The sequence below is a fragment of the Musca autumnalis genome, unplaced genomic scaffold (genome assembly GCF_047663935.1).
Source record: "Musca autumnalis isolate F117 unplaced genomic scaffold, ASM4766393v1 scaffold_1, whole genome shotgun sequence".
Taxonomy (NCBI): domain Eukaryota; kingdom Metazoa; phylum Arthropoda; class Insecta; order Diptera; family Muscidae; genus Musca; species Musca autumnalis.
The window spans coordinates 234,240,633-234,259,838 of NW_027411644.1; the positions used below are offsets into that span (position 1 = coordinate 234,240,633).

Consider the following 19,206-nt stretch of genomic DNA (forward strand, 5'->3'; position numbering starts at 1 on the left):
TTTTTTTCTTTTTATTTCATTTTTCTTTTAGAAAAGAAACGAACAAATACCCACATTGTGACCAACACATTCATATTTACACGTGTATACATACATACATATATTTATAGCTTCAGTTTATTTTGCATAATTCTTAATTAAACCCAATTTTCCAAAGATTATTGGACGACCAGAGGGCTATTCGAAATACATACATATGCATATAAATATCTTTTTTTTTAAATGTTATATGGGAGCTTTGGGCAACAGTCAAATATTGTTTGATAGTCTGTGATAGTATCTAAACTTAACTACATACTTATATAAAAAAAATCAAAGAAATTAAAATTAACTTACATACGCTAGTAATGATGGATTTAAGGTTTCCATAATTTCAGTAGACCATCTTCGCTGTAGGTGGCTAATAAATTTTGGTGTGGGTGATGGGCTAAACCAATTACATCTTTTTCGTGAACCTGAAAGCATACAGAATGACGTCAAATTAAATAATTCAATCAAATGATTTTTTCTTTGCTTTAGACTTACATTCAAAGTTCTTTCCAATTTTCCCGATGAAACTGAGAAACAATACAACACTTGATCTTCGCCGGCACAATAAATGAATTCTCCTCTTGGCGATAAGGTGGCTGCTATAAACGCACCGCCTTCTCGTTTACCCGAACTGAAGGATCTAACAATTTGTCCAGCCATATTCATAATTACCACAGTATTCGAACGATTACAAACAATAAAGTGCTCAGGATTTTTGGGTAAAATAAGAACTGTGTTAACGGCCAATTCATTGCCTAGCGGTTTGTAGGTTGATAAGCACTCTGTTGTTTTTAATGACCAAACCTTTACAGTTCCATCCGAGGAAGCACTTAGTACACTATGGCCATCTGGTGTAAATGTTACCTCGTTGACAAATGAGGTATGACCTTTGAATTCCTTAAGCATTTTACCCGATTTAAGACCATGCAAACGTATTGTGTGATCAAAAGATGCACTCAGCACCTGACTGTTGTCGCGTGAAAATTGCAAGCATGTTATACCCTTGGTGTGTGCCTTTTCAAATTTCCTCAAACACTGGCCAGTCATTATGCGCCAAACTTTAATTTGTCCATCCTGTGAGCCGGAAGCAACCATTTCAGAGTCACGTGAATAGGCCAATGCCAAGACGGCTTGTTCCATCATCATAAATTGATCTTGGGCTTGATATTTCAAATCTTTTCTTATTTTACCCGTTGTAAAATTCCAAACTTCTATGAAACCATCAACACTACCCGTTATAAGATATTGACCATCAGGCGAAAATTGGCCACATTCCACGTGAGATTTTTGTCCGAATTTAATTTGTCGAAACATTTGTGTCGGATACATTTCCTCCTCTTGATCTTTCATGGCAGCCTTACCACGGAACAAATCGATTGTTGTACCGGGTGGCAATAGTCCTTGATGTTGTTGCCATTTCAATGCTTGACCGAGTAAAGCTAAGAGACGGGATGATGGCACGACATGTACTTCACCGCTTAACTCTTGAGCTATGGTGTGCCGACGTTTTTCTTTGCTACTATTTTCTGGATAAGCTTCACGAGGATCGAAATAGGCACGTTGAAGCATGTTTTCTGCAAGAAAAAAAAAGAAAAATTACAATATCTTCTAAAATTGGGAATTGTTGAGGGTTATTTATAAAAGAAATATTTTATTTGTTACAGTACGAATGCTGAGGCTTATCAAAGACAATATATCAAGGTCAAATATATAACAGTTTCGGAATAATTAGAAATAAGGTTCCGAGCAAACAGTTTCCCAACACATTTCCCTTGAGTTAACCAACTTCCTACCGTCGTCTCCAGCTGCCACTCGCCTATAAATCCTCTGAAACCTATCCGCAATTTTCTGGACCATAGGACCGCCGATAAATTTGCAAATCGTCGCTTCAGAGAGCTGTCCATTTCCTCAGTTTTCCGTGATCATCATCACAACTACAACCGTACGCTAAGTACTTGTTAGTCGAAAACCACTAATAAGACAGCTGTCTCGACGGGACTAACAATAGCCAACAGAACGGCGATGGCTTTTACGACACCGGACTGATTGGAACAACGCCATAGGCCAGCAGCTGCCGTGCAAGACATCTGCCCAGTATGTGGCATGGGCCCGCACGACACAAAACACCTTTTCAACTGCCCAGCCAAACCTACTCATCTAACTCCAGTGGATCTGTGGTTACATCCCATCGAAGCAGCTACTTTCCTGGAACTGGAGATAGACCCAGAGCCAGATTGAACAGAAGAACGAACATACAAACATAATAACAAACACTGTTACAACAACACAGTACACATATATTCGTGCTCATCTACCCGGAAACCTGCTCTACAGTGTTTTGAATTATGTCGATATCGAACTGACCCTCGCACCCATACATATGGATGTGTTCGGTTTGTAATATTCCCATCAACCACAATCAAATATCTGCGAGATGCAATAGACTTCGGGAGAGAGTGAATGTCAGAAGTTGTTCAACAGCAACTGCTGCTTCCACGATATGATGTGTCCCGAGACTATATCATACATACATATGTTCCCACAACATCCCCAAAGGGGCAAGAGAGACTTCTTGTATATCCATGAATGATATAGGACCATCTTTTATCGCCGAGTCCAAAGTGCGTGTTTGCGACACCACTTGTAGAGAAGTTGTACATGGCTGAAATACTCAGGAAATGTCAGCTAGTATTACACTGGAGGGGATTTGTCAAACAAAAAAAAAACATTGTTCCACAACATCCCATACGGGACAAGGGAGACTTCTCTCATATCAATGAGTGCACCCGATTCATATTTAGCTCAATGATATGGGACCTACTGTTTATTTATTTTATTTATTTATTTATTTATTCATTTATTGCGATTAAAGCTTTTAAGCCAATAAACATCGCAATGTGCAAAACTACTACAAAATCATATTCTGCATAACAAAAAATCTTAAAACTATTATTAAGTAATTAAAAAATTAAGTTATTAACAATTTTTAAGCAAAAACAAAATATAGTATAGGCTCCCCAACCATAAATAAATAAATACGTATAAAAATTACATCTATTGCTGATGGTTCAAAATCAAATCAAATCAATGCCAGAGCAAGCAGAATCTACTCAGCAACATCAGCCGACGCTGCTATAAAAAATCATTAACATACATATATGTGTAATGTCGATCCTACTATGGTTCAGCTGGTCTGAGAGCAAAGCTTTCAAACTTGTTACGAAATACTCTTCGGGAAAAAGAAAATTGACGTAGCTCATTGGGAAGTCCGTTCCACAAATGCGCAGAGCGAACAATAAATGATCTTTCGTAAACGGATGAATAAAATCGTGGGTAACGTAATTGTGTATTCCTAGTAGATCTGAAAAAACACAGTCTTTCTCGTAGAACACCAGGTAGGTCCAAAAGCACAGATTTGTAAAGAAATGATATAACACGTTCTTTAACATATATTTTAAAGGGAACTCCAAGAAAGTTACAGGCATGAGCAGAAACATGTTCAGATCTACGCAAATTGTAGACAAATCTAATTATCATATTGAAAAGTCTTTCTAGTTTATCAATATTCTCCTCCGTTGTACCAGAAATGACTTCTATGCCATAAGATATAATAGACATTAACATGGAATAAGCTAAGTTTCTCTTAATACTAAATGGCAAAAACAGTTCGGTAGAATACAACCTTCGAAGTATACTTATTACCCTAGGGTATAAGCCATCAATATGGGCAGAAAAATCCAGCTTTGAGTCTATAACAACTCCTAAACATTTTAATCTGTCAACAAAACCAATCGTTGAGCCATCAATCTGTATATTCATACTACCATCCATACGCCATATTGGACCGAATAGCATGGCTTTAGTCTTAGAAGCATTTACAATCAATTTGTTGTTTCGCAGCCAATTTGAAATGGCGCATAAGTTAATATTGACGTTATCTTCCAATTGAGCAACAGATTTCCCATTAAAAAATAAATGTATGTCATCTGCATACAAAAAAGGACGACAGGCATTGCCCAGAACACAACTACCAATGTCATTAATATATAAAATAAAAAGAAGGGGTCCCAAAATGGACCCTTGGGGCACACCACTGTAAATATTACGCCTGTTGGAAATACTTCCATTGTATGTAACATACTGGGAACGCCCTGACAAGAATGAGTTGATTAACTTACACGATGTCGAATCAAACAAAAAACTTGATTTGAGTTTATCAAGTAGTATTGTGTAATCTACTCGTTCAAAAGCTTTAGATAGATCTAGGGCAATTAAGACACCACTTATCGCCGAGTCCGAACGGCGTGTCTTAAGACACCACTTATGGAGAAATTTTTCAAGGCTGAAATACTCAGGAAATGTCGCCAACATTACTGAGGGGTATTTTGCCACCGTTGAAAATTTTTTGATGTTGCCTGGCCGGGGAACCGAGCCCCCGACCTTCTGCGTGCAATGCGGGCGTGCATACCATTTCACCAGGGTGGTGGGGATTTGTCACTGCAGCAAATTTTGATGTCCCGGTCAGGGATTGAACCGTTGACCTTCTGAGTACAAGGCGGACGTACCACTGCACGACGGTGGCTCCCGAAACTACATCGGTGTTTCATATAATAAGCCTAAAATCGGTTTGTTCTTGGAAGGCAATCACCGTATGGTACAATTGGACATGCAAGAGACTTCACGGGTTGAGGTATTTCGTCCCAGGTATTGATCAGAGAGGCAAAAAACACTGAAAGCTCCACGTTTTGCAAGATGTGGCCATAGACCATCAGACTGTTCTGACGTTGTCTAGCAATCTGTAATTTGTTTTAGGCAAGAATATCTATATAATACCGTCTCCACTAGCAGACCGAACGAAGGGCTTCGTCGACTTTTGGCCACAGAGCCACGTAAGTGATAATGAAAGTCAACATGAGCATAAGCGAAAGAATTGCCTAGATGACCTGAAGTGTTGCAACAAGTATGCCGCCTAGTTCAAAATGTTTGACTTTGGATTCTCTCTTTTATCGCATGGTAAATAGCCACCACTAACTCTAAACCCGCATTGCAGAGATGTGAATGCTACAGACAGGACCACTCTACACTACTCTACACAGGACACTCCTCGGTTTTACAATTGACTCCATATTAATGTAGTATGCACATTTCACTAATATCTGCGCCAAGCTTTGAAGTAGCAACGAATTCGTAAAGTCGCAGTTCTACAGCACTTGAAGTGCAAATTGACTTCTTATACCGAGATAGATCGCTCGGCATTATATCTGCATTGGAGGGGTCCGGGAAAATAAATTCAATCTAATAGTTTTGCACGTCCTAGTACAGAGTGACTCCCTATAACTCCAGACCACTAATTACAGAAGAAGATTATTCCCGTGCGTCAGCATATTAACTTGCTTTCGTTGCAGTACATATTTAGGTGCCATCATAATCGTCAGATGGTGGATAGGACACTCTATTTTAGGCATGTTAAGCAGCATCATCATGATCTAAGGATCAACAAACTTATAAGACAGGAATTACCTTCTGCGTCCTCAAATTCTACTGGGCATGGATAAATGACAGCATGAGTATAAACATCATATCATCCAGTTGTCATTAAATAAGCTTCTCTACAAATAAATCATATATTTCTTCTAATATGTTCCCCATTACTCTAATATGTTACAAAATAACCCCTCTATCCCTGGACATCACAAGGTCGGACATGTCTAGATTGACAAAAGGTAAGTATCGCAAAAGGTACGTTTCTGTTGAGTTTCAATAGTTTGGCTCCAAATAAAAACGCACATCACAAGAGACTGTCACAATACCGTTCCAGTTTGTGCAAAAAAATTACTACTTGCTACAAAATTCCCCAAACTGTAGCCATAAACGGCAATTTCCAACCATTTTCAATCAACTTACCCAAATGAATATATCTCTCCGGTTCCTGTTGTTTCAGCATAATCATTGGATCAGTTTGTCGCAGCAGTGAACGTGCTGCACCCAACTCTCGCAATTCAATTAATTCGAGAACTATCTGTTCATATAAATTCAGCAACTTTTTGTCGGGTAATTTAAGACTTTGTGTCACTTTTAGCACAGTATCCCAATGACCATTTGTTATATCCTGAACAAAACCATCAACACTATCGACTGTATTTAACGAAACTCCGGTTTCTTCCTGCAAAGTTTGAAGGGTTTTGTACAAATTTGACTCCTTCAGATATTGCTGTATCAAACGGATAACGCTGTGCGGGAAAAAGATAAAAGCGTTGGTAAATGAAATGAATAAATTTATTTAAAGTGTCAACTTTGTTCTTACTCAGCAGATTCTATTTCAATGGACATGATGAACCAGTTGTTTTAGAATCCTGTGGAACTTTAATAATTATTTTTTCTAAAGGAGGTTGTAGCTCCGCACGGCTTTTTTGTGTTTTGTTGTCTTTTCTTTTTCTCACTGCTTGAGACTTTTTGACATTTCATTTTGACATTGCTTTCGGGTAAGCATGTGCAGCGTTGCACATTTAGTACTTTTGTAAGCAACCATTTGGCAATTTGGTATGTCCGAAGACCGTTACGTTTTTGCATCACATTTATATACAGTATGCAAAGTTCATATTCGTACACCCCTAAAAAATGATTACAATCGCTATTAATTTCATATTTTATGTGCAAATATGAAACAATTGATAGGAATTACGACAAAGACATAAAGTAATAAAGACCTGACAAAATGCATGCAACAAAAAAATGTTTACGAAACTTTGTATAGAAACATTACCCTTAACAGGTTGCAGTTAATTCAAAATCGCAACCAAGGAGGAACATTTCATGTAATGGTATCAGAAACGAAATTTATGAATTCAAGGATCTATTCAAGAATAATTCTATGTCAAATGGATCGGTAAATTCGGTTAAATACGTAAAAATGTATAAAAGAAAAAAATGTTATATCCCCATATCGTGATATAACATTATGTTAAATTCAAAAGCCATTCACTGCAGAATGATAGCAAACAAAATGTCTTATCTTGTTGTATTTATGTCTTTGATTACGATAACGAAGAAAGATTTAAGAATAAAAAAGCAAATTTTTAATTTATTCCGCCATTTAGGTATAGATGGCGCCTGTGTGGGTGGCAAAGTTCGTATTCGTACACCTATAAGCACTATATACAAAGATGTCAATATTATGTGTGTTCGTTTACTCAAAATTTGTGCAAATTGTTACTGGATGTTGTTCGTTTACTCTACAGTACAATGCAAAAGACCTTAGACGATTACAAGAAGTTATTGAACTTGTACAAATTTGTACAAATTGTTGAGTAAACGAACACACCTATTATAAGATAGGAAAAGTCAATTGTGAAAAATTAACTGTAGAGGGAGTTAACCTCTGTTGCTACGATATCATAGCAACATTCTGTTAAACGAAAACTGTTACTCATTGGAATATTGATAAGAAAAACATTAAAACTCAAATTTGACGGCACTCGCTTCTGTTTTTTTTATTAAATAAACAGCAAATAAAAGTAAAGAAATAAATTTCAGCCACAAAACACGACGTTTATGTTTTCTGCCGCGAGAAATGGGAATCAAAAACGATTGGCATTGCTGTTATTTGTATAAGCACTATATTTTGTTCCTTTCTTCTTTTGGAATACCTCTGCTATAGAAATATGTAAAAATAATGATAATTTTATTAAAAACGTTCCATGAATAAAAAGTCGGACGAATATTTGAAATACTTAAGAAAAATCTGCTAGATATGATTAACTATGAAAATTTATTCCCGAATTTTGGACGAAAATAGCTAATAGCAGTCGTTCTGCATCAATATTCGAGGTCGAATATGAAAATAAATGTTGTCAGCGTTTGGAAATGCAAAGAAACGTAATCCGGACTTAGGCAAAGTAAAGACATTTTTGGTTTCAACTTGGTAAAAATCGCAAGTTTCGTTTTATATTTGACATAAAATGTATTGAAGTTTTAGAGTACGGTTTCGAAAATCATGGTTTCCACTTAATTCTCAGGAAGGCTGTATCAACCGGTGGTCAAATATGCCGGCAACTTTGCCTGCAATTCTCCTAATTGAACCAAAATTCTGGACCTAGTATCTGAAATTGTTCATAAACGTATTACGGAAAATTGCACTTCAGCAAGAAGCAACGTTTGCAATTGGGTAAGTTCTAAGACACACTTCACCTCTCACCTTACGCCTCAAGCATTTGGTTCACCCAATTTACACTTATTTTTCGAGTATTTTATGGACGGAATAGTGTGGTACACTTGTTTTTAAATATCCTAATGAATCTTAGCCACAAGAAATTCGCAAAAATAGAGTAAATGAAGTGACCATAAATTCAGATCCCTGAGGATGATTGACGAAGACAATTGAAATATTGGAAATAAAACTTAAACCAACCAAATAAAAAACAGTCTTTTAATGACCTTCAGCCAAACTATTACAAACAAAAAAAGTGACCAAAATGCTTGAGGCGTGATGTGGGAGGTGAAGTGTATTTCAGAACATACTGTGTTTATAGGTTTTAAGCAGGTCGTCTCCTGCACCTTAATGGTTCGGCTAGCATTCCGTCATTCAGTAACTCTACTACATAGTGTCCGTGCTAGTAGTGTGAATATCAATCCGCCTAGTCTTCCAGATCCAGTGCCCATAATGCCAATTTGAAGCAACAGCAATGCTATGAAAATTCGATCCGTCAGTTTCATCACAGACCCCGCAGTAGCAATCCGCAAAGGCTGGTGGTGCGCCCCCTTATTCCAATTCCAATTGTTTCCTTTCGTCTTCACGGAAATTAAAACATCGTCTGTTGAGATAGGTAAAGGGATCATGATGGTGGTCTCGAATTCATTATCCAGCAGGACGTCAGATATCGTCTGGTATCATCTGTTCACTCCCATTCCGACTCCCTGAAGTCATGAGCCTCCCTGTTCATTCCGGTGATACTGTTATCGATTTCATCACTGCTCATCACGATATATACAATCACAGTAGCCGAACGATCCACGCCGTGTTTTTATTGCAAAACAGAAGACGAATTTGACTACGCTTCCATCTATAAGAAATCCTTCAATACAGTTGAAGCCAGATCTCCGAGCAGTCTGGCAAATGCGGTCGCTCTACACGGTGTTCTTGAACCAATTTTAAATGAAAAGAACTTTTACCTGGGAAGTTCTTGCAGATTCTGAAACTACAATGTTTATACATAGATGAGAAAAATCAAAAAAGAAAAAAAATCGCCGGAGCCCTTTTTAAATAAATCGCTGTAAAGATCGCATTTTTAGGTTTTCACGATTTTTCTGGGAAACCGTAAGCGCTATCAAAATGGAACTAAAGGAACGTTTTTAAGCAAATCGTAAAAATCTAAATTAAAAAGCGCTCCGGCGAATTTTTTTTATTTTTCTCATCTATGAACATTGTAGTTTCAGAATCCGCAAAAACTTCCCAGGTGTAAGCATCTTCCATTTAAAGTTGGTTCAAGAGCACCGTGTCTAAATTCTGACCACCCGACCAGCGCACATTGATCGTGAACTATAATAAAGAAAACTGGAATGGTTTCGCGAATATGATTGACGACTCCTTACGTCACTTGACGACGCCCACCCTCATGTACCAGAAAAGGGCGATTACATATTCAGAATCCTCAATTCGGCAAAACGCTACATTCCAGCGGACTGAATTTCTCTATTGAGTCAAATTATCAATTATCATATATGTGTAAATGACCCAGCAAACGATTGAATTGTGCAATTCAGGGTTGAAATAAAGAATCGTGTTCTCGAACACGCTGCAAGTGTGTTGTATCCACTAAATCACTCAACAATTCCAAGTATTTTTGGCCGACTTCCGAATCGTTCAATATTTCAGTTGCATACTCATGCATTGTTCCTCGAAAATGCAACCAAATTTCTCAGAAATACAACTATTACACGTGTTCTTTTTACCTGCATTAAAAATGCGCAATTGTAACGTTTTGAAGCAATACATTTTCGGACATTTGCAAAGCATCTGACGATACGGAAGTCAGCCTCTATCTGGTATCAATAAAAATCTCCCTGTTGTAGCTGTCAATTACCGGGTATATTCTGGCATTCACCTCTACACCTCACGTGTATCGAACACACCTAAAACTGTTCTGCAACACACTTTACACCCAATTTTGGTGAGTTCGACACACTGTTATTTTCTTGGTGAGAGCCGGGTGTATTCTTGATTTTTATACAAACAACGAAAATTAACCGCCAAAAAAAGCTTTGAGAGCTAAGATTAATATGTTCTTAAAATGTATGCAAAAATTCAATCCACAAAAACAATAAATTCGCGTAAAAAATCAATTTTTCTTTTCTTTTTTCTAGGCACAAGTTTTGTTTACGTTTGTATACCAAGCATGGTCACATTTGGCACGGCGGTGCCGATGATTTTCGGCAATTTACACGCACACGACCCGAATGCACAGAAAGAGCGTACAAAAGAGAACAAATGTTTTGATTTGTTATTGTTTTATAGCTTCCCGCTTGGGCGATGGGCTAGTTCGGCATCGGAAACTCGTCGATTCTCAGCGTTACAGTAACTAGTTCCACTTCTGACCCTTCACAGTGCAATCAACTGTAAACTTTAACATGGGGATGTCATAGGAGGTAACCAATTGACACTCTATACATTACCTGTAGGTGGTATTGTACTAGTTCCAGGTTTACAGTCATATACCAGTTTATTTATAAAAAAGTGGTGGGAAATAGTCACACAACTGACGCTTCGTCGTTTACTTGGGGATATATAGGTGTCAATTGGTTCCCTTCACATTACTTATGGGTCAATTGTGAACTAGTACCACTTACCTCTTAGTTTAGGACTATTTAAATTGCGACAATTGGAATTGCTAGCGGGTAGAGAGAAGAAGAGGGCGATTTGCATATTTCCGTCGTATTCCTTTTTTATACCAGAACAATATGAATAATATTAACGAAGATATCCATTCCATCAACACTAGCTTCTGTTATTGGATGCTTCATTTATATTCAAGTTATGAAGAAAATGTAAATGTGAATTATTTATACAACTCGTCGTTTAAGTTAAGTTAATTAAGTCGCAACTGACGCCTCCTCGTTTACTTGGGGATAAAAAGGTGACAATTGGTTCCCTTCGCATTACTTAGGGGCCAATATTTGATTAGAACTAGTTCTGGACTACTTAAATTGCGACAATTGGAATTTTCGTCCCCACAGGGTTGCGTGAATACAAATTTACTAACACACTGTTATAAGTTGCCAATATTTTGAATAAGTTCACATTTTCTCCGTTCTCTTTTTGGTCATGCCTGTTTTACACACGTGAAAGTCAGAAACACCTTGGTGTCGAGCGGTGAAGTGTGTGTGTAATGTGTATCGAATACACGGTGAATCCCAGAACATGCTCGTACATTCTCCATTCAGATGTAAATTTATTGAGCATCCAATCTTATAGAACATCTCCATGCTCTTGATTCCTGAAATGCGATTTTCATCACATCTCCTTGACTATACGAAGCCCAAGGTCCAGACGGCATTAGGAAAGAAGTTGGGAGCAATAGTTTTGGGCTACTTGATAAATTCCCCAATTGGCAATTTCGGAACATTTTAGAATTTTGGCTCGCATAATTCAGAGAAATCCGCTACCAATCGAGTATCTTAACGCCCACAATCTCCCTTATTTCACTTGTAGCAAAGGTTTTAAAATGCATCCCTGAAATAGCATTTCCACAGCTTTGTAAGAGATAACCAAAGTTAAATCAGCGACGATCATCTAAGTCACATTAAATAGCATGGGCAACCTCTGGAAAGCTATTGTTTTTAATTTTCTTGTGAATATTTCATGCCGAATACCTTGAACCATATATGTACACTCGAAAATTAGAACACACAAGTATTTTTGTTTTTAGGGTATTATTTTGTAATTAAGGAGAAAAAAACAAACATAAGCTACAACAAACAAAAAGAAAAACTTAATAAATTGGAATATTTCTTGTTAAAAGGGAATAACAATAGTTTGCAGCTTAAATAAAATTATAATACACATAAGAAAAGAGACCCCAATATAGTTGTATGTATTATATGCTCTAAGTGTATATTGTATCTTTTTTAGAACAATTAATACTTATGTATAAGTGAATTTGTCTTACTTAAGAGTATATTAATTATACTATATATTTATATTATTGTTGTTGTTGTTGACGATTAATAATATTATCATTTTTTATTATAGATGTCTTATTTAGATGTTGTTGCTTGGGAATTTTAATGTAACACACACATTTCGTTTTTGAAAAAAAAGTTCAAAAATTTGGGAATAACTCGAAAAGGTTCTCAACGTCTGAAAGAATGAAGAGAAATAAAACAGCCAAGTCTTTTGTGTTAACAAATTACAAGTACTAATTAAAGAAAATAATGCTGGAACATTGCGCATCACAAAAATTTAGTTATCCTTCTTCATTCTGGTAGAAGTCATACGGTAGATGATGGAATCACGTCCAGGATCCATGGAACCGATTGCATAGCAGATAGCCAATAAAGCAAAACCGAATGTAACCATGAACCACAAGATAATGTTGAAAATGACTGGATAATCTTCGTTATAGTATTCAGCCAAGTTGTAATCCTAAAATATAAATGGAAATTAATGAAATTGCTTAGTATATAAAAAAATTACAAAAACCAATATAACATTTGAAAATATGTTAAGGTTTATTGAGTCGAAATGGTTCTGAAGAACGAGGTCATTAATTACGTCAGAAAATATAGTCACAAGTTCAATTAATGTCATGTGGTTGTAAACACCATTACAAAGATGCCCACATGATAATACCTCAAAATGTCTTCGTTGTCCCCACGCAAAAATTAATGTATTACATTGATTATACAGGTATGTAAATAGGTATGGGAAATAATATGTTTTCCCTCCCACCACTGGCAACGTCCCATTAAAATATTAATGGTTGAAAATTTCGATATTGATAATGCTGTATTGAATATGAGCTATATATCACTATCCGATATATCCCTTTATATGGACATCACTTGGTTTGAAGTTTTAAACAGAATTTTATAAGCTTTATAATTTTCAATATTCGGCCAAAAATACATGGGTCTGCCTGCCTTTTAGAGAAGGATGCGAGTTTCATTGCTCTATTCTGACATTGATATCATGGATCGAACTATGTGAAACAGCAAAAAATTTTGTCTGACAAACGGTGATCGGAACAAGTTGGTGGTAAACGCACAAAAATTCCAATAGATTTGGTTCAATCCCACGGCAGCGTGTTCTTCCGACCAGCGGCTCCTAACCCAGCATCAAACCTATGCTTCTATGTAGGTTTCTATGCTGCTACAACAACAACATTTGATTTAGTTGACTATAGAAATCGGAAATCTGGTATTGAGCCATTTAATTACTTGCCTAGTAAGCAAAACAAACGGCCCAATTGGTGTTGCTTTGGACGAAGAAGCAAGCAGTTCATAAACAAAAACAATTGCCAGATAAACGTCACTATATACAAAGGGCTGATCCTACCCATTTTGCTGTTATATGACTCAGTAGAAGAGTACTTCCGAATGTACTTGTTCTTCAAAAGATTTATGAACCAATCTTTTTAAAAGGCGAATATTGGCATCCTATGGACGTCACCGAAGGGACAAGGGAGACTTCTGTCATATCAACGAGTGCACGGTGATTCATATTGGCTCAATGATATGGTGTCTTAACGACACCACTTGTAGAGCAGTTTTTCATGGCTGAAATGTTTTGGTGTGAAAATAGAACATTTGGAAAATTTTGGAAAACTCCTTGAAACCGTGTTTGGATGATAGACTGCCTTCCGTATCGTCAGATGATTGGCAAATAACTGCAAATGTCTAAACTATTGTGTTTCATAATGCCGTAATACTTAACAAATGCGAAGCTACGTATTTCAAAACGTCACAATTGTGCATTTTTAACGTAGGTAAATTTCTAACGTGATGCATTTAATTGCATTTTCAAGGAACAATGCAAGGGTGTACAACTGAAAGTTTAAAATTTTCAAAGCATCTGACGATAGGGAAGTCAGCTTTGTAGTCAACTGAGTAGATAGAGGCTGACTTCCGTATCGTCAGTTGCGTGACAAATGACAGCAAATGTCAACCTTAATATTATTTTGTTTTCAAGATATCAAAATCTTCACCTAACACTTCAGATTACTTTCCTAATAGTTTAGCAAATATCCAATGACACAACGGATGTTGCCCTGAAACTCAGATTATGGCTTCATGGCAAAGTTTTGAATATTCCTGATATACCCCCATATGACGAGATACTGCCTGATTTGAGGTATTTCACTGTGTAACGATTTCTTATCCTATTCGACTATTTAAAAAAAAAACGTCGGCTCAAGTCAGTCTTCATAAATGCTTGTTTTTTCCAAACCGATCTCTTCACAGCCCTTACTTCCTTTACTTCTCAATCTCTGTAAAATAACACAACATTTGTTTCTACTTACTTTGCCAGGTTCAGGAGCATCACGTTTAGCACGAGAATTTTCGGATTTGTTGACAATCGAAAGAACCAAAGCACCGTTGTTGTTGGCTTTTTGTGCGGCAGTGTTCAAGTTCTTAACAGCAGTTGTGAAAAGATCCAAGGCTTCGGTCATGGCTTCAGATTTTTCACCATGAGCTTTAGCAACAGAATCGGCTGACAAACGAATGGAAACGAAACTGCAGCTATTTTGCAATTTAGCCAAATTATTAGCAGCGGCATTGATGTAAGCAATAGCTTGAACAAATTGCTTATCAGCTGTGTGTAATTCACTGTTCAAATATTTGGTATTTTGTACAGCGTCAACTTGTACATCACCAAAAGCGCTCTTAAAGCTGGCTACACCTTCTTCCAAATCTTCGAAGTTGAAATCACAAACAGGTTCATTGTCAGCTTCCAATTGGGCAGAGACACCATTCAAAGCTTCGTCGACAGAACTGCCTTGAATTTCGTAACTCTTGCCGGCTCCCGATACTTTGCTGTGAGCAACACCACTCAATGATGCAGCAACAACAATCTTGGGTAAATTGAAGGGATCAGCAATTGTCAAGCCGGACCATTGGGCGTCTCCCGCTACGGCATTTCCCAATGAGGCAAAGACAACATCGCCAATGTATTGACTTTGTAATGGCTCATTACCCTTGAATGACAAGGACTTGGGTGTGCTCAAAACGGTGAATTCACCCGATGCACTAACTACAAGAGATAAAAATAATAAACAATATTAGCATGTCAAAAAAATTATTCATTGAAAAACAACTTATAGATATTCTGCATTATGTAGATATGAATTTTTTCTTGGTTTTCACTGCAACCCTCAATTCTTCACATGACACATACACACAAATACAACACCTTCTTATTGTTGTGATTTTTACATTGCTTTCCAACATTTTTCTGCATGTTTTCTACATTTTTACACAAATTACACATAGTTTTGGATGCATTTTTTATTAATTTTTCAATTTTACTTACTTGCCACTATGCACAAAGATAAAATTAGTAAATTTCGCAGCATTTTTGTTCGTGATCATATGACAATCGACAAACGGGAGACAACGAAAATGTACGGATATTTTTTCTACTCTGCAATGACATCAGGGTTGTATTTAGTCACATGATGTATAGTGGGATGTGTTCAGAAAGCACAACCGTAGCGTAAACTAAAATAAAGCGTCAACGTATTGTCAAAATGTAAATAAAAATTTAAATGTTTCGGAAATATTGCAAATAAAGTACAAACATTAGGTTTGTCTTCGTACTTACTAAATGTTGCTGAAACACTTTTTTCAGCAACTTTTCCATTGAACAACTGTCAATTTCAGAAACATTAGTAATAATTATTACAAATTATCGAGTACGCAGACAGGCATAATGTCATTATGTTTTAGCTTAACAGTTTAATTTTTAAAGCTTTCATTCAGGAGGTATTATAATAAAATATTTTTGTATATTATTGTATTTGAATGTGAATTGGTGGCGCATAGCGGGTGGCGTAGTTTCTTGATGTAGAGCCATGGTAGAACAAATACAAGGTAAAGTTAATACTACAACAAATACAACTCGAACAACAACCACAAAGGAATTTGTTTTTGTTTGTAAACCTTAGTGTCAACGTAAATGTAAACAAAACAAGGAAATGTCTATAAATTATTGGAATTTAAAAAACTAATAATTTTTCACATTTGATTGAATATTTTGGAAAACATGAATGAAAACTCGTTAGATTTTCAATTTGAATGTTTCCATATCATTCCATTAAATGCATAATTTCTCGCAGAAAGTAGAATACTTGCAAAAATGTTTCGGGTCGCTGGTAATTCATTGAAAAAAGAGAAGATGTTTCAATCATTTGCTTTTGAAAACAAAAAAGCACATGTTTATTAGGGCTTCATTCTTTTCAAGTTTAAGAAAATACCACACATATTAACAAATATTGTACCGCCTCTATAAGCGGTGTTTTAGTGTGCGGCATGTCGTTCGGACCTGGAGGTGTAACCTCCTCAATGATATGAAGCCGTCTTTATGGGAAATAGTTTTTTTTTTCTGATGAATAAATTTGTTCTTCAAAAATATATATCCCTAAAATACATCGAACATAGAAATAAATACATAAAATGTCGAATGGAATTTGACACTAACACTACAACCCAGTTCAGTCAGCTGGGTATTGCTGCTACCTTTTCTTGTTCTACCATGATGTAGAGCAAGGCATATTGACTAGGTAGATGCATCGACGAAATGCAACAACAAAGCAACTTTTTTTAATCAGCCTTATTACGGTTGGCGTAGTCGTATCCAAAATTGCAAGTTGACGTGTCGAAACGACTGATTGGTATTATGAATATATTCGTCCTTAAAGAATTCTTTTGGTAAAAAAATTAATAGAATTGTTAGTAGATCATGTTTAAGCTTTTAATCCAGAAGAAAAACCAACCCTAAATAATTGTTCGGCGTAGACGTTTTTGTAGTCATTGGCGTAGTCGTTGTCGTAGGGTTATTTTATGGAATCATGAAAAATTTACGACAACGACAATTTTTTTCTCATACAAAAAATATATTTTTAATTGTAAAATAATTCGTTCGAAATCATCTTTTGACCAGCTGATGTCATACATGTAAAAAAGCATATGGTGTAATGCTTGGTTTACATTACGAAATCCACTCGATTTCAACTGACAATTCCTTTGCGTATACGTCAAATGAAAACTCATCTGAAATCCATTGGATTTCGTTTAACTTTTAATCAATGGAATTGACAGTTGAAATCAAGTGGATTTCGTAAATGTAAACCAAGCATAATATAGCCATAAAAAATAAAAAAAGAAAAGGGCAACCCAGTTCGAAATTTTCTCGGCCTTCTTTATTCTTTTATTTTTATTATGTCAGAAAAGAAACAAGAAAGCAAAGCAATCAGGCGAGGCAGCTTGCTTCTGACAAAAGAATACAAAAGAAAAGGGCAACCATGGTAGAATAATTAAAGGCTGATTACAATTTTTTTCTTTTCTTGTTGTTGTTGCCATTAGCAATAATAAAGGTAGTGCATCGGTGAATTGCTCCAACAAAAATGCTGCTACAACGGTATATTTTAAAATTGAAAACAAGTTCAAACGATTTTTATTCGCTTGCAAAATTAAATTGTTAATTTAATAGTAATAATTGCGAAAGAACAATTCGTCAAATATTGAAGTTCTAAATATGTTTTTGTAAAATTTGCTAACTATGCAAATACATCTACCTTTATTGTTGTACCATGTCATTTGACGTTTTAAGCCTGCAAGGTGGTATTTTTCAACGATTTTCATTCCTAGCCTACCTCTACTTTATTGTACCATGAGGGCAACCTAGTTCGAAATTGGATCGGCCGAATTTATTTTTGTTATGTCAGAAATGAACCAGGGAAGCAAGGTAAGCAGACGAGGCAGATTATGTACCCAGGATTTAAGCCTCGGTCAACACTAAAGTCCCGGGCCACACTACAGTAATTTCACTGACAGAATTCTTATATTAATTAATATGGTATATCGTTTAAATTATAGAGATCATGTCTCCAGTTATACTTTGCAGTTTTTGGGACTTCCGTTTCAGTCGTACATAAATGTTCGGGTTATGTCATGCTTTTATAAAATTATTAAAAACGGTATACCGGAATTACTCTGTTCAAAGTTCATTTTCTCACGATTCTTACGCAATCCACAAATCTTACTCCCTCGCTTTTGGTCCGGTATCTATGATCGATCATTCGATGTTAGAGTAGCAAGGCTTTGGAATCACCTGCCTCTTAAGCTGTAAACAGATACAACGTTTGGGTAAAGTTTTGTGTCGTTTTGGCCGTTTTTACACTGTTGGGCATGATGCCGAAAAATTCAAATTCATTTGAAATATATGCCGGCAAACAGATAAACGCTGGACTTTGATATCGTCGTCGCCCTGTTGTTGTTGTTTTTTTCTCGACGCCCAACGCAAAACTTTAATCAAACGTTGTATCTGTTTTCAGCTTTAACTTGCGAAGTTTTGCATATTCACCCAATACAAGGTGTGTTCGTTTACTCAAAATTTGTATAAATTGTTACTGGATGTCGTTCGTGTACTCTACAGTACAATGCAAAAGACCTTAGCCGATTACAAGAAGTTACTAAACTGTTACAAATTGTTGAGTAAACGAACACACCTACATTTAAACGTAACGTAGCCCGGTGCCTGTAGTACGTGCATTATTATTAACATGGGATTTTAATTCATTACCTTTCATTCTTTTTGGCTGGGAAGCCGTTTTTCTAGTTTCCTTTTCTTTTCTTTTAATTTTTGTCATTATTTTTGCAAACTATAATTTTTTTTTTTATTTATATATATATTTTGTATGACCGTGTTGTTGTTTATACTTTGGTTGTGTATTTTTTATACCGGGCTAATTCGGTCAAGTGTTTATGAAGTAAATAAAACTAATTTATTTCATTTTATACTCAACGTTTCGTTGGGTTAATTCCAACTTCTTCAGGAGCCTTTATTGAAAATCAATTAGTTTCCTTTCATATTTCATGCATTTTTTTTTTTTTTGCTTATTATAAAAAACTGGACTTCACAACACAGAATTTGTATAAATATAAAAATAATCACGAAAAATGTAA

At 36.1% G+C, this 19,206-nt stretch overlaps 2 protein-coding genes across 3 annotated transcripts; both read right to left on the reverse strand.

Moving 5' to 3' along the window:
* Window positions 1-75: 75 nt before the first annotated feature.
* On the reverse strand, window positions 76-6,501 carry Smu1 (Smu1 spliceosomal factor). The gene is made up of 4 exons (XM_073960447.1): window positions 6,335-6,501; window positions 5,935-6,260; window positions 526-1,604; window positions 76-455 (listed from the first exon to the last, which is right to left on the reverse strand). The coding sequence occupies exons 1-4, from the start codon at window positions 6,358-6,360 to the stop codon at window positions 357-359; spliced, it is 1,530 nt and encodes a 509-aa protein (XP_073816548.1). The 5' UTR covers window positions 6,361-6,501; the 3' UTR covers window positions 76-356.
* Window positions 6,502-11,938: 5,437 nt separating this feature from the next.
* Window positions 11,939-15,845, reverse strand: ATP6AP2 (ATPase H(+)-transporting accessory protein 2). Of its 2 annotated transcripts, none has more exons than XR_012409007.1 (3): window positions 15,554-15,711; window positions 14,170-15,274; window positions 11,939-14,069 (listed from the first exon to the last, which is right to left on the reverse strand). XR_012409007.1 is itself a non-coding variant. In XM_073960451.1 (3 exons), the coding sequence occupies exons 1-3, from the start codon at window positions 15,594-15,596 to the stop codon at window positions 12,485-12,487; spliced, it is 957 nt and encodes a 318-aa protein (XP_073816552.1). In that variant the 5' UTR covers window positions 15,597-15,845; the 3' UTR covers window positions 11,939-12,484. The 2 variants fall into 2 exon arrangements, 1 of the variants encoding a protein (XP_073816552.1); XM_073960451.1 differs by having other exon boundaries at window positions 11,939-12,667; window positions 14,544-15,274; window positions 15,554-15,845.
* Between the last annotated feature and the right edge of the window lie 3,361 nt (window positions 15,846-19,206).

Bases quoted from the DNA above. Each gene is read 5' to 3' on its own strand.
- Smu1 (XM_073960447.1), bottom strand. From the start codon at position 6,360: ATGTCCATTGAAATAGAATCTGCTGA. The intron at 1,605-5,934 runs GTAAGTTGATTG...TTTTTCTTGCAG, and splicing joins GGAGAGATATATTCATTTGG to AAAACATGCTTCAACGTGCC. The intron at 456-525 runs GTAAGTCTAAAG...GTATGCTTTCAG, and splicing joins AATTGGAAAGAACTTTGAAT to GTTCACGAAAAAGATGTAAT.
- ATP6AP2 (XM_073960451.1), bottom strand. From the start codon at position 15,596: ATGCTGCGAAATTTACTAATTTTATCTTTGTGCATAGTGGCAA. The intron at 15,275-15,553 runs GTAAGTAAAATT...TATCTCTTGTAG, and splicing joins ATCTTTGTGCATAGTGGCAA to TTAGTGCATCGGGTGAATTC. The intron at 12,668-14,543 runs GTAAGTAGAAAC...TTTATATTTTAG, and splicing joins ATGCTCCTGAACCTGGCAAA to GATTACAACTTGGCTGAATA.